This window comes from Nanorana parkeri, unplaced genomic scaffold, assembly GCF_000935625.1.
Source record: "Nanorana parkeri isolate BGI_ZX_2015 unplaced genomic scaffold, ASM93562v1 scaffold69, whole genome shotgun sequence".
In the NCBI taxonomy this organism is placed as follows: domain Eukaryota; kingdom Metazoa; phylum Chordata; class Amphibia; order Anura; family Dicroglossidae; genus Nanorana; species Nanorana parkeri.
This window is the reverse complement of record NW_017306337.1, coordinates 1,947,345-1,970,577: the sequence shown is the minus strand read 5'-3', so window position 1 is coordinate 1,970,577 and position 23,233 is coordinate 1,947,345. Positions and strand designations below refer to the sequence as shown.

Below are 23,233 nucleotides of genomic sequence, written 5' to 3'. Positions count from 1 at the left end.
CTCCCCTTGACCCAACTCTCCCAAACTCCATTTTTCATAGGATGTAAGCGGAGAGAGTCCAACCTCAGGCAGCTGCAACATATATAACAAATGCTGTATTTGTCTAAATCTAAACAATTCCAAATTAGGCAGCTGAAGGATATTTTGACAGTAAGAGAGGGTAAGTGGTTTACAAAGCTTAATGAAATCTCCAATTCTGTATAGGCCTTTGTCAAGCCACCATTGGAAGGCTTTGGTCTGTAGGACCGGTGGAAAATTTACATTGCCACAGGGCCATGGAGTGTGACAAAGTAGGGGCCATAATTGAGGGTCTTTGTCTTGCTCTCATCCTTATCAAGGGCTCAATAGAAGAGCCCTTGAAAGAGCTTGACTGTATTCTGGCCAAGTCAGGAGTGGCTACCGAACGGTAGGCGGCAGAGAGTTGTACCAGCTGTGATGCCCTATAATAATAAAGGAGGTTAGGGACCCCAAGACCCCCTTGTTGTCTAGATTTGAGAAGAGTCGCCCGAGAAATTCTAGAGTGTTTATCACCCCAAATAAATTTGAAAATGGATGATTGGAATTTAAGAAGTTCAACCCGTTGGATAGGAATTGGCAAGGTCCTAAAATAATACAGAATTTTGGGGAATAAAGGCATTTTAACTGAATGCAATCGACCCATCCAGGAAAGATTATAGGAGGACCATCTGATCATATCTTCCCTTAGGTGTTTATATAACTGAGGGTAATTTACATAGTGTAATCGGGAGTAAGAAGATGTAATTTTAACCCCCAAATATTGAATAAAGTCCGTTCGCCACTCGAAGGGAAAGGAAAATCTAAGCCCCGACCACTGCTCAGGAGAGAGATTAATATTAAGTGCAACAGACTTAGAAGCATTGACTCGCAGTCCTGATGACTGTGCGAATCCCTCCAAGAGGGCCATAATGTTAGGCAGAGAGACTAATGGGAAGGTCACGAAAAGCAGCAGATCATCCGCGAACAGGGCACATTTATGATCCAATGACTGACATTGTATCCCTTTTATATCCAAACTGCAACGGAGCTTTATAGCTAATGGTTCAATCGCCATGGGGAAAAGCAGGGGTGAAAGGGGACACCCCTGTCTAGTTCCTCTATGTATAAAGATAGGATCTGATGTGTAGCCCTGTAAGCGGATCTGCGCTGAGGGAGAGGAATAAAACACCTGAAGTATGCGTAAGAAGTGGGGGCCAAATCCCCAAATCTTAAGCAATGACAATAGGTAATCCCAGGAGACCGAATCAAATGCTTTTTGTAGATCTATTGATAATAGCATCCCTTTTTGAGGGGGACTGCCATCCCAAGAAGAGTTAAGCGGTGAAATGAGATCAATAGCTCTCCTGACCTGATCCGGGCCCTGCCTTCCTTTAATAAAGCCAACTTGGTCCTGATGTATATAATTGCCTAAAAACGTATTCAGTCGGTTTGCATACATTTTAGATACAAATTTTATATCGTTATTAATCAGTGAGATTGGTCTATAGTTGGAGACTTCCCCTGGGTCTTTGTTAGGCTTAGGGATGACACTAATGAAAGCTCTGTTCAGATCCGGGTCAAGGAAGTCAACTGAGTGCAAGGAATTATAGAAAGCTTCCAAGTGGGGGGCCAAGACCTCCACATATTTTTTATAGTATGAGACAGGTAAGCCATCTGGGCCCGGAGCTGAAGCCGCCTTTGCTGTTTTAATAACCGACTTGATTTCTGTCAAAGAAGTAGGGTCTTCTAAGATTTGCTTATGTTCCGGCCTTAAGGATGGCAGTGGAAGGTCCCTGAAAACTTTAGGCCTCCCTCCTCTCACAGTCGGGGCATGAGATTCGTATAATGTGGAGTAAAGTGTATGGAACTCCTCCAGAACTTTTTTCGGGTTCTGGGTATAGGTGCCATTTCTACATCTGATTTTAGGGATTGTAAAGTTGCGAATTTTCTGGGTCAATTTAGATGCCAAAAGTGAACCTATTCGATCCTTATAGTAGAGTATAAAATTTATTAGCAACCCTCCGGAGATTCTTTTCAGCTCTGGTGGTTAAGAGCAGATTCAAATCGACTCGTAAACTTTCAATTTTTTGCAAAAGGGAAGGGCAAGGAAATTTTTTATGTTGTTGGATCATAACTTTTAGCCTGTCCTCCAGGTCTGTTATATTCTTAAGAGTTTGTTTTTTAAGTCTGGTAGACTGTTGAATAAATGTACCACGAATGAACGCCTTATGAGTAGCCCAGACCATAACTGGGGATATACTCGGGTCGACATTCAGAGAGAAGTAAAAAGACAAACATGATACTATTTCATTGCTCAGCTTAGGTGAGCTCATTAGAGATTCATTTAGTCTCCATTGAAATGGCCTATCCAGATCTTTAAATTGAGATAGGGACATCGTGACCATGGAGTGATCAGACCATACAATGTCTTTAATCTGGTAAGAAATCACTACAGGGGCCAACGAGGAGGAAACAAAAATGTGGTCTATTCTCCCATAAAACCTATGGGGATGAGAGTCATTGGTATAATCTCTCATTGTGGGATTCTGTTCTCTCCAAATATCAATCAAGGATAATGAGCTCATTACTCTAGCCAAGACCAACCCTGCTTTAGTTGGAGGTTTACACTTAGTCGTCCCTATACCCGTCCTATCTAATCCAGAATCTAATGCAATGTCAAGGTGGCCATACACTTTACAACCATCGCAAGACATTAGTCTTGCGATGGTTGTAAAGTACTTAAAAAAACGTACGATCTGCCCATCTTGGACAGGCAGATCGTACTTGCGATCACTGCAATGAGGGGCGGGCTTGCAAGGACGGCAAACGGGCAGTGTGCGCGTGCGCACACCGGCCCGTTCGTCAGTTGTCGAACCAGCAGGCCACTCACTCGCCGAGAATCGTACGATTCCCGGCGGGTTTTCCAGCCTGTTTGTTCGATGGAAGACGTGCGACCGTACAGTAGAAACGGTCGCACGCCTTCCATACACTGTACGATTCTCATACGATCGCGGGATTTCCCGCGATTCTCGTACGAGAATCGTACAGTGTATGGGCACCTTTAGAGTCTCCTGCGCAAACAATTGTACCTTCCATATGCGTAGATAGGGCAATTATCACAGATGAAAAAAAGACTGCCTGAGCAGTATTCGGGGCGTAATAAGATATAAGGGTTACTATATGTTCCCCAGATGCCCTTTAAGTAGAATGTACCGACCTTCAGGGTCCCTAACCTCCAATGATGGTACAAAAGAGACACTTCTCGAAAAACATATCGCCACCCCCTTGGTTTTATCCACTGCATTCGCCAAATACAAATTTGGATAATGTTTATGTAAGAAGGAGGGTGTATATACAATTGGGAAGTGAGTCTCCTGTAGGAATAATACATCAATGTGGTGTGAATGGTAATTTTGAAAGGCCTTATTTCTCTTAATTGGGGAATTTAAACCCTGTGCGTTATGGGAAGCGAAAAGCAAAGGTTTACCCGCTACCTTTGATGCCATAGGAAGTCCAAGGGCCAGCTATAGATCAGGCTACACCGTCTTCCTCTTCCCCACGTCCAAGGGGGCAGAGGAATGATGTTCGGGCCTCATAGAGTCTGCTAAAAAAAAAAGAAATTGTAAAACAAAAACAAAAAAACATCACATAGTATAAAAACCAAAAACAGATGACAGGAAGGTAGAGATATTCCCCCCTTCCATGTAAAAAAACCCCCCCGGGAGCTAGAGCAAACTTAGGCGCACCCCAGTAAAGCACAATATGCCCCCAAACCGCCCTAGATTACATGGTCCCATCATGGAAAATTAGAATTATAGATAAGGTTTCATAATAAAACATGCTGAGTAATAAGTCATAGTGCAATTATGTGGCTGGGTTTACTTCAGCTTTAAGCCAACATTCACACTTGAGTGCGTTTTGCTGCACGTCAGCCCACCATTTCAATGGGCTGGCCCACATATGGCAAAGAAGCTCATGCAGCAATCTGTGCTGAAAGTTTCACGCGTGGGCAAAGACGCACATTTTACCAGCTGTGTTGGGGTGCCGTTAACAGGCAATGGCAGTGCAATTGCGCCAGGCATTTTTACTGTATTGTGCAAATGTATGCCAATGCACACCATTTAGCGCACGTTCACATGCACAGCACGTGTAAATGGGGACATACACTTATTACATAGGAACACCTCCCTCTCCCTAGCTGTTTTGTCATTTGTATGTAAATTATTTTTCCTTTTTGCTCATTTAGTTTTTAATAGCTATAAACAGAACTGCAGCAACTTTATGAGACAATTACCATGGTGACAGAAACTTGTCTCTGCTATACCATGGATTAGGATTCACCTGGACAGTCCGGGGTTTGAATGCTGTGTCTGGGTTTTATGGCAGAAGAAATCCAGACACAAGATGTCAGGCAGACCGCGGCAACCAAAATTAAGATAGGGGCTACTTGCCCCCCACTAAAAATAGTCTCACATATGATATTTACATATGAATGGGTGGCACTATTTACATATGAATAAGCCACAACTCATTCTGCGCATCGCTAGAGTGTTCAGGTTTTCCATGAAGAAAAGGTGGCAACCCTACCATGGATGGAGTAATTAATTCAAACTACATGTACATGGAAAAAAACAAGGTCTGTCTATTAATAGGCTCACCCAAGATTCACCTATTTTTTTTTTTTAGTAGAATCTCAGGTGAAAAGTGTTTGAAAACATTAATAGCATCTTAGTGCCTGTGTATCACACCCTGTCAGCCTTCACAGCCCTCATAGCCCCCCTCCTCTTCTGAACGTTTCCTCAGCCCAGCGCCCTCTGGTGGCCTCGCCTCTACAATAAGGAAATCACAGCATGGCTCCTAGTGCTGTATGACCAGCTACTCCACAAATTCTGTCAGCCATGTTTTAAACTATGCGGTGACTCGGACATTGAGCTACTCAGCAGACACAGGGGGATGTCACGTGACCTCCCGCCGCTCCCAGTGTTGGAGTATGCGCAGTACACACAAAGAGCAGCGGGCGGTTTGAAGGGACAATCTGGAGCTCGTCTCCATGGTAACAGCACTGAGGCAGCATGGTGGAGGGGAGCTGAGGAAAGGCAAGTGACCCGCATTCACGTATCTGGAAGGTAGAACCGTCCTTTTTTCAGGTCAGTGGATGAGAACATGAATGCTAACTTTACTCGTATTAAAGCTGGTGTGCTATGTATGTGCTTTTACAATATGAGTGCTCACTTAAAAGTGTATCTAAAGCCAGAATGTTTACTTGAGGAATTACTCCGCATTCACACCTGCGTGTTCCATGAATGTGCCTCAAATTTGCACGGGCGTATGTGCGTTCGTGCGCGTTCGTGTGCTGAATTTGCAGCGTGTCCCCTTTGAGTTCAATAGGGCCTGAACACACCACAAACTCAGCAAAACAGCTCATGCAGCAGATTTTGCAACACGCGTTATGCATTTGTCTGCGTGCAAATGCGTAGGGTTTAGGGTGCCATTAGAAATTAATGGGATTTTGCGTTTTTCAGCGTTTCTGTCAACGCATGCTAAAAGTGTAAGAGTGATGGCACCGCCTAAATAAAGCATGTAAACACGTTTACATGTTTTCTGCAATTTTGGTGTGGCCTTGGTGGCCTTGTGTATACTTGTATACACCAAAACCACATGTAAAACATACATGTTTACATGTGTTTTACCATCACTCTTACTATTAAAAGAGATGTGTTTACACGCATTTGCATGTGTTTACATTCGTTGTGTTAAAATGCAGCCTGCTCTATTTTTTCCAAAATGCAACGCAATGCAATGCCCTGATGTAAACGACACCATCGAAAACCAGTATATTTTTTTAGTTAAATGCATCCAATGCATTGGGTGGGGATGGGCTCTAAGAGGACATTTCTTTAACTTTGGAGAGATATCCCCTCAATTCCTGTTGTGTCTACAGAACAGGAAGTGAAGGGAGATATCCCCAATGTGCCACGTAAACACGCGTCGGGTGCGCCTACGCATGAAAACGACGAACGCGCTACACATGTTGGGTATCGCCGCGCACGCCGGAGTGAGAGCAATAATTCTAGGGCCAGTATTTTGGGGTATCTCTAAATTGATGACCTGTGGGGGCTTTTAAAGCGTCTTTTATTGACTTTTTGGGGTACTGCAGTTTTTCGCCGTTTCACAGTCGCACGCAATTTGTAACCTATGCATGTTGGGTATCGTTTTACTCGTTGTAACCTCATCTTTTATATTTCATTAAAAAAATGGGTAATTTGTTGTGTTTTGGGGCATTTAATTAAATTTGTCACTAAATTTTGGGGTTTAATAAGGAATTGCGCAACATAAAAATTTGCAACTACCACCATTTTATTCTATAGGGTCTTGGCATTCAGAAAATATATAATGTTGGGGGGTTTTAAGTAATTTTCAGGCCTAAAATGTGGAATATAACATGGGTACAATAAATGCTTCCTGGGACTCAGGTATTTAGAATCATAATATAGTAGTCACTGTAAGGGCTTGTTTACACCAATTACAGTGCGTTCCACTGGAACGCACTATATCGCATACTAAATTACCCCCTTGCGTTCTGGGGCGGGAGGAGGTGTGGTGGTGCATTCAAGTCAATGGCCCTGCAGCCACCCTCCCCCTCTCGTCCGCAGTGGAATCGCCTGCACTAGAACACGTGGCACAACAATGCCTGCATTCCGGTCCAGTGGGATCACACAAAATCGTGCATGCAGCATTTTTTGCGATCGCACTGGACCGGCCCCCTCTCATCCCAGAACGCAGGGGGAGTTTAGTATGCGATACAGTGCGTGCCAACAGCTAACCGTGCTGGAACACACTGTAATTGGTGTGAACAAGCCCTTAAGGGGGGTTGATATAACATACTACACAGCCAATCATTCTTCCCCCATGGTGACCGGGAAAGTTGGATTAGTCAGACACATAAAAAACTGCATGTGTGTGCATGCCTGGATTATAGCTTAGGTTGCCAGTACTAACTACCTGCTTCCTGGCTCTCCCGGCTCTACAGGCACGCTGGTGTGTCCGACACCGCAGGGAGGGAGGGGCAGTCCCAATGTGTCCGACCCTGCAGGCTAGGAGGGGCAGTCCCAATGTGTCCGACATCGCAGGCAGGGAGGGGCAGTCCCAATGTGTCCGACCCTGCAGGCTAGGAGGGGCAGTCCCAATGTGTCCGACATCGCAGGCAGGGAGGGGCAGTCCCAATGTGTCCGACCCTGCAGGCTAGGAGGGGCAGTCCCAATGTGTCCGACATCGCAGGCAGGGAGGGGCAGTCCTAATGTGTCCGACACTGCAGGCTGGGAGGGGCAGTCCTAATGTGTCCGACCCTGCAGGCTGGGAGGGGCAGTCCCAATGTGTCCGACATCGCAGGCAGGGAGGGGCAGTCCCAATGTGTCCGACACTGCAGGCTGGGAGGGGCAGTCCTAATGTGTCCGACCCTGCAGGCTAGGAGGGGCGGTCCCAATGTGTCCGACACTGCAGGCTGGGAGGGGCAGTCCCAATGTGTCCGACACTGCAGGCTGGGAGGGGCAGTCCTAATGTGTCCGATCCTGCAGGCTAGGAGGGGTGGTCCCAATGTGTCCGACACTGCAGGCTAGGAGGGGCAGTCCCAATGTGTCCGACATCGCAGGCAGGGAGGGGCAGTCCCAATGTGGCCAATGCTGCGGGATGGGAGGGGCGGTCCCAATTTGTCCAATGCTGTAGGCTGGAAGGGGTGGGCCAAATGTCTCTGACATTAAGGGCTGGGGGGAGCAGTCCCAATGTGTCAAATGCTTGCGGGCTGGAAGGGACGGGCCAAATGTCTCTGACAGTGCGGGCAAGGAGGGGCGGTCCTATTGTGTCCAATGCTGCGGGCTGGAAGGGGCAGGCCGAATGTCTCTGACACTGCGGGCTGGCAGGGGCGGTCCTAATGTGACCAATGCTGCGGGTTGGGTGGGGCGGGCCAAATGTCTCTGGGCAGAATTTATTGGACACTGCAGGCACGGAGGGGCGGGCCAAATGTGTCGGATGATTCAGCGTCTGACACATTCGGCCGCACTAGCAGAGTAGGAGTGAGATCAGGACAGAGAGTCGACCCGCGATCTACCAGCATTAGCTTTGCGAGCGACTGGTAGATCGCGATCGACCTTATGGGCACCCCTGCCCTACACCATCCAAAATGAAAAGAAAATATTTGGCTTTAGTTATACTTTAAAGTGGAGATGGATCAGGTAAGTAAATCAGCTTTTTCCTGTCCCCTAAGCATCAACACACATTTAACCCTTGCAGTGCGGAAGCACGTTTCATTTCCCTGGAGTTGGGCTTTACATGTATTTTTAGGGTATGCAGCACCAGAGACATAACTTCACCTCTAATGAAGTGTGTCCTATGTCCTGCTGGCTGCTGGCTGTTCACACAACGCTGGCCTATGCCGCGTTGTGTGAACACGTGCCAATGTGCATGCTTTGGTGCGTATTCACACGCGAGGCAAGTTAGAACCGGGACATAGATCAGTGGTTGTGACTGCAAGGTGTTCTGTGAATGGAGGATGGGATGACAGGATCCGCCTCCTTCAATCACAGAACGCTTTGCATTTTGGGAAGAATACTATGAATTCTGTGAATAGGGGAAAGAGGAGGTAGGATAGGACGGGCCAATGCTTCACTCTTGCAGCCGCTGATCTTATCCCCCTGCGGCGCCGGGAAGATCAGTGCTGTGGGGAGTATCCGGCATCAATGAAAGGAAGATTTTCACACTAAGCACCAGCCTGCAGGACATATGACACACTTCATGCCCCTGGTGCTGCATACCCAAAGATAAATAAACTATGGCTTTAAGGGTCTGTGTCAGAGTGGCTTTGCTATGCAAGTCTATGGGGATGCAAAACCTACTTGTAGCAGGTAAACTGCAGATCAAATGTACCTACCTATGAATTCTGAATGATCTCAAAAGTGTGTCAAACGGATGTACAGATTATCTGTACAAGGCCAAAGACGGTCAACTCCAGCACCAGCAATGGGAAGATCTGCTTTCAGGAAAGTTCTGTAACTAGAGCTATAAGAAGCCATTGGGAGGTTCAGCCTACCATATTTCATCCAGTGTACCTTTAATAAGCCCCAGAGCATGCCACGGCCTAAACGTAGGAGCTCCTCTTCTTTATTTGTGTTTTTGTTACTATAAATATTGTAAGAAACATTATACAAATGAAACAAACATGACAAATTGAAAAGGAGAATAATTGTATAATTACCTGTTTTATGTCTTTGACAGAAGATGGCACGACCAGTGATCACCCCTTTTAGTATTCGTCCTACAGCTCCTGAGACCTTCTCTGTTCTTGAACAGCGGATGCGTATGGCCGAGGAACAAACAGAGTCTTTGATCTCTGACTTGAGAGCACTGGGTGTTAACAGCCAGAAGTAGGAGCAGTCCAAATATTTTCAAAATGATATATATTTATAAATATTATACATGATTAAAAACACCATTTGTTATTTAATATGTCCAAGGAAAACTCTAACCACAGTGTAAGAAAAGGGTGGGCATGCTGGGTAATTTCACACTTATCTGGCATAGTAAAGCACTTATACCATAGAGGATTGAACCTTCCATGCTGTATACGCAACCAAGAAAAGTAAACTTCTCAGCACAAAATTTCGATGTCTCAGACAAACTCTGGTATCTTTATTTACCTTTACTGCTGCTTCTCACCAATCTGATCTCTTCTGTTTTATCCTTCAATGTCACTGGCAGTCACAGTAAATGACACACCCTCTGCCCCCAGCGATTGTCCACTCAGGCCCCATATGCTTTATTCTGTGAAAGCAAGTCTCATGCCACATGCTTCCCCATACCAGAAAGTAGTGGGGTTCAAAGAGTGGTTGGTGGTGATTAGAGCAAATGTAAATATAGGCATGGAGGATGCCTAGGACAGGGAATGGTAGTTGGTTGGGAATTTTGATTAAAGTACAATATACAAAGCAGTGACCACATTGTAATGTCAATAATAATTCTAGATAACATTAACAATTGTGGGTATGTTTTTACTTGTGCCATATAAGTTCATTTTTTAATTATTATTGCAGTGGTTTGAACTTTTATTGCAGTGCTTTGAACTATTATTGCAGTGTTTATTATTGCAGTGCTTTGAACTATTATTGCAGTGCTTTGAACTATTATTGCAGCGTTTATTATTGCAGTGCTTTGAACTATTATTGCAGTGTTTTTGAAAAAGTGTTTCTTTTATGTGACTTTTAGATGTTTACATGCTTGCTTCTTTACAGCTTTCTTATTGTATTAAAGTAAACCTCTTGTAAGGGAAATAGGGCAACTGACTTCCTGGAAGTGATAGTTGCCTGGCTGTTATCCTTATTCACTGGCTTCAGTAGTTTCCAAATCACTGATTCTGAACAGGTTTGCAGATCATAAAAGTCAGAAGTCCTTATCTACATGTTTGTATGGGGTCAGCAACTCAAACTTATATTGACGCAAGATGATCAGTGTAACAACCAGCTAACAAGCATATTTAGAAGGAGAGGTCAGCAATGGCTGCCTCCACGTTTATCTCCTGACAGGCTCCTTTTAAATACAGAGATTTGTGGATTAGCTATTAGATGGAGCTTTGTATTTAATTGCATTCTCTCTACCCCTCTGCTTAAAGAGAGAAATTAATTCTAAAAGCTGTAAACAAATAGGGCAGATAGAGGACAAAGGACTAGTCACCAGCATTGTGATAAAGTTGTGATAAAATATTAGCCACACAGAACATTAGTTGTTTTCTATGGCTTAACTCACCTTTAAATTGTAAAACAGAACGGTAAATTACAACCACATTGTAGCACTGAAAAGCACAAAGCAGAGCCTTCTTATGTAACAAGCAATAATGGCTCCCCCCCCATGAACATAAATAAGTGTAAACATTGTATATAGAAACAAAGTGTTTGAATTATCATAGGTTAATTAGACTATATGCACAAAACTGATCACTTAAACATGTAAATCTAAAAAAGAAAAACTATACATTCGCTTTTAGAGGGCAGCTGATGGTGAAGGCCAAAGTCATCCTGTAAACTCACCCCATTCTGAGTGTATTCATTTCACTGGAAAGCAGGACTCGCATCACCAGTGTCAGACATCTTTCTGGGCAATTAAAGGAGAACTATGGGGTAAGTGTTTTTCTCCATAGTTCTCCTAAGGGTCACGGGAGGACAAACTAGCGTCCTCCCGTGATCCAAAGCTCAGTATACTGCCCAATCATGTGCAAGTTAAAGTTAAAAAAATATATATATTTGCTTGCACATGATTGGGTGATGAAATTTAGAAGAGCATCACCTCATTAACGATGCTGAGGGGAAACGTCCCCTGCAAAGTACAAATTCCATTCCATTACAAAGTACAATCCATTACAAAGGCCTATTTGCCTTTAGTAAATCAACGCTTATACGGGAGAACATGATTTTTTTTTTCTTCTATTGTATCCTAAAGGTTTTTTCTTATTTTTTTTTTATACTTACCAGTCAAGAATTTAAGTATGAAAATCATGCTGAGTTTCTTCGTCCATTAAGTCCTGTAAGAGCAAGGCCAGCATTTACCGGAGATGGTGATACACTGTGGAGAAATTGTGAGAATCTTGTCAACCGCGTGTGTCACATGGAAAGCATGTTGCAGACACTCAAACTTAATTTATTCCGACTACATACAGATCGGGAGTTGCACACCAAACATTCTGGTAAGAAAGAACCTGTTTAAAGACAGACTAAGAACGCCTCAAACTATTTATATTGACCATATTCCTATAAGAAATAGTATAGGTTAATAAAGATGAAATAAATGCTACCAAAACTTGGGTTTACCATAGGGGAGACTTACAAAACCCAATGTTGTGCCAATTTCAGCATTGTCTTTGAGTAGGTGGCCATGTAGGTGTAGAGAACGTAACAAGGTGTTAATTGTTCATGGGTTGCATTTGAGTTAAAAAGAAAATAGCAGCTGACTCTGGTTCCACCCATCTCTCCATGGACTTGTGACTATTCATCAAATGTTGGCTTTTCTTTATGCAAGGGAATTATTTTTCAGCCACTTTCTGTGTACAACGTTGGTACCAACACTGGCATTCCTACACATTTTTGTTAATCGCTTCGGGAAAGACTGATAATGTAATTGCATATTAGATGTGCCAAATTAAAGGGGTTCTAAAGCCTCCGTTTTTTTGCCTATATCTACTGCTAGCAAGCATTAGATATAGGCAAAAAGTTTTTTTTTTGAAACCCGCTTCAACAGCGGTTTAAACTTACCTTGTTATCGCTGCGCGCTCCCATGCCGAGAATCCGGAACTGCTCGTGCAGCCGCAAAGGATCTTGGGGCGGGCGCATGCGCAGTTCGGATTCTCGGCAGGGAGACGAGCAAAGACGCAAGGTAAGTCTATGAACGCGTGCACCCGCATGCAGACACCGCTGGATCGGAAGTGCCTGCAAGCAAAGAGCAGTCAGCGCTGGATCGGATAGCCGCGGCACCGTTGGAGGGACAGATGAAAACATCAGGAAAGAAGAAGAAGATCGGATTAAGAGACATCATTTAAGGTAAGTGCTAACATTAACATGGTGGGGAGGGAATTTTTTTTTACTTTAATGTCACTTTAAAGGTCAGTTAAAGGTTAGCTGGTATCTGATGTACACATCTTTTACTTTTTTGTGTTTCTAGGAGAATTAGAACAGCGTCTGCGTGAAATGCAAGATGAGCATGCTGCAGAAATGAAAGATGCTCAGTTAGAAAAAATGAGACTGCACCAAAGGTTGAACAATGCAATCGAGAACATGGAAAGAGAATCAGAAGCTAAAGAGAGGTTAAGTGCTGCGTTGGAGATTGCAACAACCACAAAGGTGCATATTTAAATATTCATAATATAGAACATTTCACTAAAATCTGCCACTTGGATTAGTAGCTTTATGGTTGCATAAACATGAGCTTGTCAAAAGAGGTACTGTGTTTATATCCCAAATGCTTTATGCAACGGGACCCGTCATGACTGTATGCATGAAACTTGTTTTTTACTCCAGTTGTTACTTTAACATAGTTGTGTCTCTTCTGAGTCATAGGGGTTGATTTACTATAGGCAAATAGGCTGTTCACTTTGCAAGGGAATTTTTCCATAGCTTAGTGAATGAGGCGAAGCTCTACTGATTTGCATCATCCAATTATGTTCAAGAAAAAATCAGTTTTTACAATTTTCCCTGCACATGATTGGGTATGCTTTGCAAAATAGATTTTTGCCCAATTCCTTAAGCTAAGAGAAAAATTCCTTTGCAAAGTGAACAGCCTATTTGCCTTTAGTAAATCAAACCCGTAGGGCAGCTTCTGACATATACATATGGTCCTATCACCCTCTTCCATCATACGGGCCATATGAGTGACATGGAGGGAGCACAGTTATTTGTCATATGCATTCTTTCAGTAGATTCAAGGTTATGTAATTTCTAAGGCTATCACTCTGTCTCCTGCATTTTCTGAGTGATCTTGCATGTTGAGTAAGTTTCTGCTTGATATTTCCTTGTTCTTATCAACAGTTGGAAAGTGGAAAATGCATGCTAACATTTAATCTTTGTTTCTGGCAAGTAGTTACATGTTAAACCCTATTTGGATGACAGGCTATACAAATCCATCTATTTAACACCTTATAAAATTCCATGGTTATGTTGTTTATGCTTTGCCACAAATAAATGGGAAGATTGAACAAGAAAAGAAAAGCTGACATTTTTATGTAGCTACTGTCAACATTTTATAATGTCTTTTTGGAACAAAGCATTTTTGCATATTACAATATATTCTCACGACACCCTTTACTTTTAGAAAGATGTGGCAATGGCAGCTGAGGAGATGAAGGCTACAAAAGTCCGAATGAGCCAGAGACTGGCTGAGGTATGGGTTGTTAACTATGTAATATTGCATGTTTTTAACCACCTGCTGTCCGGCCGTTGTAATTAAATGGCCGGACAGCGGGATCTTGAATGCGGGTGAACGCCCCCATCCCGCCCCGCTCGTGCCCGCCTAGGCGGCGTGCACGAACGGGAAATCAGCTTTCAAAGTAAACAGCCAGCGATGGCTGTTTACATACAAGCGTTCAGACGCCCGATCGCTTGTAATATGTAAAGCGTGACCCCGTCTTTTATATTTTACCAAAAAAATTGGGTAATAATAAATGTTTTATAACATAACGTAAGGAGAACATTTTGTTTTCCACATTTTCGGTACTTTTTTTATTATATAGTAAAAAAAAAGAACCTGTAGTGGTGATTAAATACCACCAAAAGAAAGCTCTATTTGTCCCCAAAAAATTGTATAAAATTAATTTCAGTACAGCGTTGTATGGCGGAATAAATGTCAGTCAAAGTACCGCAGCGCTGAATACTGGAAAATGGCCTGGATGGGAAGGGGGTGTAAACACCCCGGTCAGCAAGTGGTTAAATAATCTATTAAAGAGATGGAACACATTTTATTGCATTTCCTGCACCATGCTTGAATATATAAATATATATATATATAGCAGAGATAACATAGATCATGTATAAAATATCAAATATATAAAGTTTATTAGAGTTCATAGGCCTCATGTATTAAAGCAATACTGCAAATAACAAGCACAACATGTCATTATCTTATGCTAGCTGATATTACTGCTTAACCTCCCTGACGGTATGATGTTTTCTTTTTTTCATGTCATTTTTCGGTCTGTTTTTTTTTTTTCCGAATTGTTTTCGTCTGTCGTTTTTTTTTTGTTTTTTTTAATATGCCGCCGGTTCCGCCCCCTGCGACGCGTACGCTCGCAAGGGACAGACCCCGGAAGCCGTCATCGGCCGCAGAACACAGCCCGGCTCGAGGGACAAGGTAAGTAAATGCTATGCGGCATTCCCGAGTGTAGCTCGGGGTTACCGCTTATGGTATGGAAAAGTAAACCCGAGCTACACTCGGGAATACTGCCAGGGACGTTAAAAGAGAACTATGGGGTAAGTGTTTTTCCCCATAGTTCTCTATAGGGTCACAGGAGGACACATACTAACCTCCTCCCGTAACCCAGAGCTAAGTATATAGCGGGCTATCGCCAACGATATACTGAGAGATCCACCCAGCTGCGTGATTGACAGTAGGCTCTGCCTATCTAGAGGCAGAGATAGCTGTGCCTGCCCCCTCCGCAGTCTGTTCCTCCACTCAGCGCTGGAGGATCGGAGGTCGGTTCTAACTATGAGGATGAGTGTAAACCACTCATCTCATAGTTCTCCTTTAAAGATACTTTTAATGAAAATGAGGGTGTATTTGGGGGTTTGTCAGTGCATTGTATTAATTATACTATAAAAATGTGGTTAAACTATCTTACCTGCTTACTGAGATATAGATTGTTCATTACTATCAGCTGCAAGAAAAACTGTTGGAAGAAGCTGCTCTACAAGCATTGCTTGAAGAGGAGCAGGCGGTCCTACTTCTTACAGTGGAAGGTTTGAAAAACATTGTTGAAGAGGAGCAGGCGCAGGTGGGCAGTGTATTTGTGGCTTATCATTTTAAAGCTATCATTAATGTTTGCTAACATGCATTCTGATCTGTGAAACTTAGGTACGGAAGCTACAGCAATACTGCAACACTGTAGAGAGAGAAGGACAGGAAATGAAGGACAAACTAGAACAAGGGAAGTCGAGATGTAAAAAACTGGAAAAGGAGAACAAGCAATTTCAAACAGAATTGGGTATGAGAATGTAGAAAAACCTTAAAAAATGGGCCACATGCATCTTCACCCATGTGTTGGAGATGTGGCAATACTATAGGAACCCTTAAACAGGGTGGCTGACCTAATACGGAGGATAACGGGCTGACCTAATACGGAGGATAACGGGATTGGACCTGCCGTTTACGCCGTCGGTCTTTCTCCTTCACCTTGCACCGCTTTCACGGAAAATATACAAGCGCTCCTTGGCGATCCACCTGATTAATGCAGCGAGGGTCTGTGTCCCCGCCCAGTGGAAGAGCTCACAGCCCCCCTCAATTGCAATGTGGCTGCGGAGGGTGGAGGAGATTGAATCGATGGAAGACCTGACCTCATCCCTGAGGGACACACAGGACAAATTTACTTACGTGGGCGACATGGATCCAGTTTCGAACCACAGAGGAGTACTCCATGGCAGCTTCAGATACTATCCTATTTCAGTACAGTAAATGTTTAGGATACCAATACATTGTCCTTACAGCCACTTCTCAGAATATTGGATTTTGCAGTTTGTTAAAGGAGAACTATGAGGTGAGTGATTTTCACTCAACCTCATAGTTCGAGCCGACGTGTGACAATGAAACTGTCACACGTCGGTTCAATAGATCGGGAAGTGAGCGAACACATACCGTTGCTCGCTCACTTCTCGATCATCTCCCTGCAGAGAGCTGGGACTGTCACTCACGGCTCCCTGCAGGAATTCCCTGCTCCGATCCGCCAGCCAGGTACAGCTGGCTCTGCCTCTAGATAGGCAGATTCAGCTGTCACTCACGCAGCTGGGTGGGTCTCAACAGTAATGTCGGGATCCATCCCTGCTGTGGTGGTCTCAGTATGCCGCGAGCTGTAGCTCGCGTTATACTGAGCTTTGGGTCACGGGAGTTCGCTAGTATATGTCCTCCCATGACCCTTAGGAGAACTATGGGGAAAAACACTTACCCCATAGTTCTCCTTTTAAGATAATGCTGTTTATACAAAGTTGGTCTTAACATTCCACAAGGAAGAGGAAAACCCCTTGGCATGGCTACTGATGCTGACCAGAGAGGGTTTCACCACCCCTTCTCACTTCACTTGTCTTGTTGGCTACACGGAACAATCGGGTTGTGTAAAAAATATGCATAAGAAATTTTACCGGCCTGCAGCTAGACAATAAAGAAGATAATTGTATTTTTCTTAAAAGGATTTTGATGGTGTTTAAACTTAAGCACTGAACATTTTGATCTTACAGATTTTGGTATATCCATATTAATAATCTAACCACCTGACACTCAGGTGAAACAGCTACCCCATAAGGTGCAAGTTTTATAGTATAACGTAAGGGCTGGCAATTTTTGCTTCCCCAGCATGATGAGAATAGTGTTTTAGTTGTTGCATTTGGTGCAAGTACATATTAGTGTTGCAATTGGTTATGCTACTGATTTAATATGTTTTTTGTTATTTTAGAAGCTAGGGATTCCCTTCTAAACCAGTTGCAGGAAGAAGTCAAAGTAAGTAAGAAATTGACCCTTGAACTAGTAAAATATAGCTGAAGTATGTTATTTTCTTCATTAATGCTTTTGCTAACTCAATCCATGTTTATAAAACATGCTTGATGGTGTTTATTGGTGTGCATATAAGCATTTTCCTGGATGGCAACATTGCTGTCCTGGAGTTTACTTGCTCTTTTGTGCAATGTTTAACTGGAACATAAAGGTTGAGATGGGATGCTAAAGGTGAAGGCTTTAACCCTAGGAGACAGATTACTGAACTAAAATATCTTCCCCTGTATTTTGGGACATAACAGAGCTCTATCAGAGCCCAGAAAAGTGCAATTCTTGAGCAGCTCTCATGAGTTGGCCTTTCCAGCATGCCTATCTTGTCTTGCTTTTTTATGTGAGACAGCTCATTATAGTGATGAGCCAGTAGTTGGGCATTGGGGGGGGCTGGTTGGTGTTGCTTTATCAGAATAGCCCATTGTTCTGGAATTCTGAGTTGTTCTGCAAAAAATCCAAACACAGGTACATGGTGTTGAGAACTAAAAGTACGTGAGCATTAGTTTGACTTCTTTTAACAAAGGCTACAATACCAGTACATTACCAGTTCTTAAACCATGGCCATGTTCGGCATCACCTGGAATGCAACTAGGTAACCCAAGTACTCTCTCACCTCTGTTTGTTGTAGGCACCCTCACTTTCAATCCAGACTGTACGTCACTGATTAAGGGGGGGTGGTTGCCTTTACTACCTGCCGTGTGCCCAGTCTGAAGGTTGATTCCTTGACCCATTGTGGAAGCAGGGCTTCAGCTGGTGACTTTTTTTTTTTCTTCTCTTTTTTCTGCTTACTGCCCTTGTGGCTCGGACATGGAGAGAAGATTCAAAAACATTACAGAACAACACCAGCGGCTGCACAAAAAACAGTTTTTGGAGGCATGCAAGTTGCTTGGGCAACTTGTGTTCAAACCAGGCCCTGCTTATAGCACCCCTCACTAGAGGCTAACGAGTTGTTAATAGAAAGGAGAGGGGGGATTCTTTTAAGAAGGTAATGTAATGATTAGTTGCGCTAATATTGTGCAAAATAAAAATTTGCAACTACCACCATTTTATTCTATAGGGTCTTGGCATTCAGAAAATATATAATGTTTGGGGGTTTTAAGTAATTTTCAGGCCTAAAATGTGGAATATAACATGGGTGCAAAAAATGAAAAAAAGGCCTCAGTCATGAAGGGGTTAAAAATTGTAAGTGATTGTAAGATCTCCTGGATAATGAAAATGTTTCTGTTTATATTTGTATTGTTCTGTTCCTTTTTTATGTGAAAAATGAATAAATGTTATAATCAAACCAGGCCTTGCTGTTTGCTGGTCTGTCACCTGGCCACTAAAGCTATTACAATAATGTTTCCTTTGAGCTTATCCCTTTCCAAGATGTACAGATATGTTTCCATCCGTTCTATCAGAACTCCTGACACTTGAGGTTTGCCAGCTTGGGCCTGTTATAAGGGAATCACTGCTAAAGTAGTTTTTATGTACATTTACTCCGGACAAGCAGAGCTGAATGTACATTGTGGAGCCGCCGCTCATTTAGGACAAGTGATCTAATTAGATCACTTGTATCAAATTGAGCAGCAGTGATTATGTCTGACCGAAACCCCCCGCCGTGGTTTTCGGGGTCCCCCGCTCTCCTGGGGGACCCCGAAAACTACGACACAGCGGCTCAGCCATAGAGCCCGTAGAGCAGACGAAGAACGTCTGCTCTACGGGCTCTCTGTGTGTTCTCTGAGACCGTGGCGCTGTAATCACAGCGCCACCTGTCTCGGCTGTCAGGAACTGCACAGAACACCTGTTCTGTGTTGGAGGGCAGGTTCCATAAAGAGAACCTGTCACCTCCAAACTATCACAGGTGGAATTTAATCCCCTATGTGATAGGAATAACATTAAGTGGAAAAATAAAAATGAAAACCAATCCTGCTACCCCCGCCATCTGCATGCAAATAAACGCATGCGTAGGACATTCTGCATGTGCTTTCAGATTGCCGCCGCCATTCCATGGCAGCAGATTTTTCTTACACACACACACACACAATGTGCATTAAAGGGTAAGTTCATTTTCCCAGTTAATATGGAAAAATAAAATTACCCCGATGAAATCTGGCCCCGTCTCTCCCAAACCGCCACCCCCCTGGCTATACTTACCTTTCGGCGAACAATCCCTCCCCTCTGCCAGTATGGGTGTACTATCTGTACACTGTACTGCTGCCCAGCGCAGTCCTCCCCTATGCATTTTGAATTTCGCTCGCAAATTGAAAGCACTCATTGCTCAACGTGGTCAGATGACTGCGCTGACCAGTGAGAAGCGCTATTTAGCACAGTCAAATATGTTTTGATTAGGGGTGCACCGATAATAGTATCATTGCGATATCGAGTATTTGGCCGAGTACTCGTACTTACCCAAATGCTCCGATACCTTCCCTGATATTGGAACTTACATCGAGATGAAAATTACCTCTAACTGGTAGTGTCGTCTGAACTGCCTCCTGGTTTTCCTGATTGGCCGGGAAGCCGGCTCTTTGCTGATTGGCTGGAAAGCCGGCTGCCTGGCCAATCGGCATCGAACCAGCTTCCCGGTCAATCGGGTCATTACTCGCCTCCCGGCTTCCTGATTGGCCAGGAAGCAGATTTCCTGGCCAATCACAGTCAAGCAGGCCAAACAACATGGAGCAGGCTTCCGTGGCAATCAGGAAACCGGGCGGGATGTCATTACCCGCTGCCCAGCTTCCTGATTACCAGGGAAGCCTGCTCTATGTCAGCGGAAGCACCGGTATTAGTATTCAGTGTCGGCGAGATCCGAAAGCAAAATATCGGTACTCGATAGTGAAAATACGGTATTGGTGCATCCCTATTTTTTTTGTATCAGGACAAGTAGATTTGGCCCCCGCTTTAGCCCTTGGACAAGTAGTTTTTTTTTTTAATTTTCACACCCCTGTGTATATATAAGAAGAAGCCTTTTAGTGTTTAGTGCCCTGCCTGCTAGGAGTGGGACTCTACACTCCAGAATGTCATGTGCCTCACTATATGTTCTACTAAAAGGCATTTAGGATAGGTACCAAACCCTTTATCAGTAGTTTGGGAAATTGGTTGGATGTTCTTGACTTTACAGTGGTGGCAATAATAATCTAGTTTCTTGCACAAGAGGATTGAAAGTATTCCATAACAGTTTAGCAGATAACGTTATACATGAGTGTAAACGATATGCCGATCTGTTGCCTTGATAATGTGCCATTTTCTAATGAAAGACTCTGCTCTACTTTTAGTTTACGAAACAGAAGCGAGAAGCAGAACAGGCTGAACTTTCTCAAATCCGACTTGACACTGTCACTCTTCATGGAGCAGCCGAAAAAATTCAGGTAAAAAAAAGAAATGTGTCACAGATCATCAAAAAAGCTTATCTACCACTTGGGGTTCTACTACTAAGTGGACTCACTCACTTTCCTTGTTGCTGTACAGGACTGGGAGGTATAGGCATTGTCGTATCCCACCTGCTGAATAACATATCAACTACATGGCCAGTTTCCACCCAGCTTGCCAGACAACCTCACTATTTAACATTACTCATTTCAACACCAGTTGCCTTAGCAATAGTTTTATTTCCTAGCTCGAAGCTCCAGTCTGTGATAATTATTGCACTCCTGCATTCTTCTTTCTCTGTTACGGACTTCGTCTTGAATTTTGACTATGCTTCTTCACTGCCTGTCCTGATGTTTGTCCTGTCCCCATTTCTGAAATTGTCGGTCGACTTGTATCACAATCTGATTCCATCCCTGTTCAACTGCCATCTGCACAGTTGTGCCTGAGGGTTGAACCCTCGTACACCCGCCAGGAAAATCCATCACTTGCTGTTCTGATGAAGCTCTGGTGGTGATGAAGACTCTGCGCCTTGACCCTTTTTAGGACCCGCACCCTCTTCTAATGTGCAGATAGCACTGAGGATACACTATCCAGTTTGTCTGTGACATGCTGGAGTCATGTACTTGTTTCATGCAAAAGTGTTTTTCTTAGGCAGGTTAATTTCTTGAAAAATGTTTATAATATTACACAATATCTTTCTGATTTTTATGTCTTATATGTTTTATCTGTTGTTGATTTGTATTACAGTCTTTAAACCAACAGCTAGAGAGCCAGTGCTCAGAGCTTACTGTTACTGTCCGAAGACTCACCAATGAGAACACCCATCTCAAGACACAGCACCAGCAAGATCTTAAGGTATATTCATACCTTTTTGAAGTTATTCTTCTTATTGTCATGTTTATAATTTACCATGGGCCATGGTCTCAAGCTTACACCAGGTCTACGTTATTATAACCACATGCTTATTGTATTGAATTTTGTTTACTATTCCTTACAGGTGGTGCAAGACACCACATCACAAACGCTGCAGGAACAAGAGCTTGTATTAAATACAGTGCAGAAAAGCCTGAATGAAGAGCTGCAGACCTTGCAGAGACATCAAACAGAGTTAGAGAGAGAACTGTGAGTCACCCAGCTTTTCTGTATTTTCAATGTTTCTGTTAGATTTTAAATCCTTTATTTAAGATGGCATAGCAGGTTAACTGATGACCTGTTTTTATGCAGACAGTTGTATTATAGCAAAACCGACAAATACAGTGAATGCCCATGATGGCCAAAACCTATACTACGGAGGCAAACTGTGCTGCAACATTGAGCTATTTAACTTGATTACAGTGGTTCACATGAAATTGCTTTAGTTGTATAATATCAGCAAATGTTCACCTAATACTTATGGCAAGGTGGAAAATTAGGCAATCTATATAAACGATTGTGAATGCAATCGTTGCACACTGAGGTGAGTTAGAATGACCTAATTAACATCTATAACATCTTGTAACTCATCCAGTGAGACTTTACGGGCTGAACACACAGAATGTCACAGAAATATTGCACTTGCAAAGCAGAAGAACACAGTGCAGAAGGAGATGCAAGATTCTACCATTGCTCGTCTGAGAGCAGACCTGGAATCTGCACTGAGGGACAGAGCAGTGTTGGACAATGAAAATAAATTGCTGCAGGAGGAGGTAATACAAATCAAACTGTGTCTTGACTAATAAATATTGCCCATACACAAGACCTCTAAATTTGTCTGGCAGACTAAAAAGAAAATATCATGGGTTTGGGTTAATTTTATTTTATACAATTATACACTTAAACACTTTATGCGTGACCAAAGGCTTTTCCAAAGCACTATGGGTTATGTAAAGAGACCGCACAGTAATTGCTGTCCACCTTAAGACTCAAAAAGAGTCATCTGATAAGTGGTTAGTCACTCCTCTGGCTCATTTACCTAAGTGTGTAAATTTCATCTTGAGCTATTGAACTCTGTGTAAATAGCTTTTTTACAGGTTGTCATAAAAATGAAAACACAAAATATTAATATGCAGTATTTAATATTCACCTGACCAAAAAAAGTGACAATTGTATTTTATTTTTTTATTTCACGTCGTTATAAACAAAGAAGAATGTATTAAAAATCACGATTAACCGAAGGGGTCCTGGGGCCGAAGCTAGCCGAAGGATCAGCCGAAGCTATGGCTAGATCCTTCGGCAGCTTTGTGAATAACACCCATAGTACTATGTGTCCTCAGTTATGAATGAACAGGCTGTGATTTATATCACAGCCTGTTCATTCATGAATTCATGATTTCAATGGGGTTATATCCGCGTGGTAATCGCTGAAAAAAGGTACATGTACCTTTTTTCGCAACACACACCGCCCGGTGCCCGAAACTGCCTGTCCCGAGCGGCGGGCGATAGGAATTCCACACCCCTGGACACATTGCCCTAGATACGGATGTGTATTGCGAGAGCTGCTTTATTATTTTTATTAGTGCAAGGCAATGGATTTTTTTTCCAATAAGCTGATCTTTTAACCCCTTCGTGACTGACGACGTACAGTGTACGTCGCCAGCATCGGGGCTGTTTAAACAGACTCCCGGCGACTTTTGCC

The 23,233-nt window shown here is 43.2% G+C and overlaps 1 protein-coding gene across 1 annotated transcript in view; it reads left to right on the top strand.

Moving 5' to 3' along the window:
* LOC108804658 (coiled-coil domain-containing protein 150-like) overlaps nucleotides 1–23,233 on the top strand; it is a 42,315-nt gene that overhangs the window by 824 nt on the left and 18,258 nt on the right. The window contains 11 exon segments of the mRNA XM_018576499.1: nucleotides 9,265–9,422; nucleotides 11,511–11,722; nucleotides 12,694–12,872; nucleotides 13,840–13,908; nucleotides 15,398–15,514; nucleotides 15,595–15,724; nucleotides 17,183–17,226; nucleotides 20,526–20,618; nucleotides 21,367–21,474; nucleotides 21,617–21,741; nucleotides 22,127–22,304. Of these exon segments, the coding sequence (XP_018432001.1) occupies nucleotides 9,265–9,422; nucleotides 11,511–11,722; nucleotides 12,694–12,872; nucleotides 13,840–13,908; nucleotides 15,398–15,514; nucleotides 15,595–15,724; nucleotides 17,183–17,226; nucleotides 20,526–20,618; nucleotides 21,367–21,474; nucleotides 21,617–21,741; nucleotides 22,127–22,304 (1,413 nt within the window).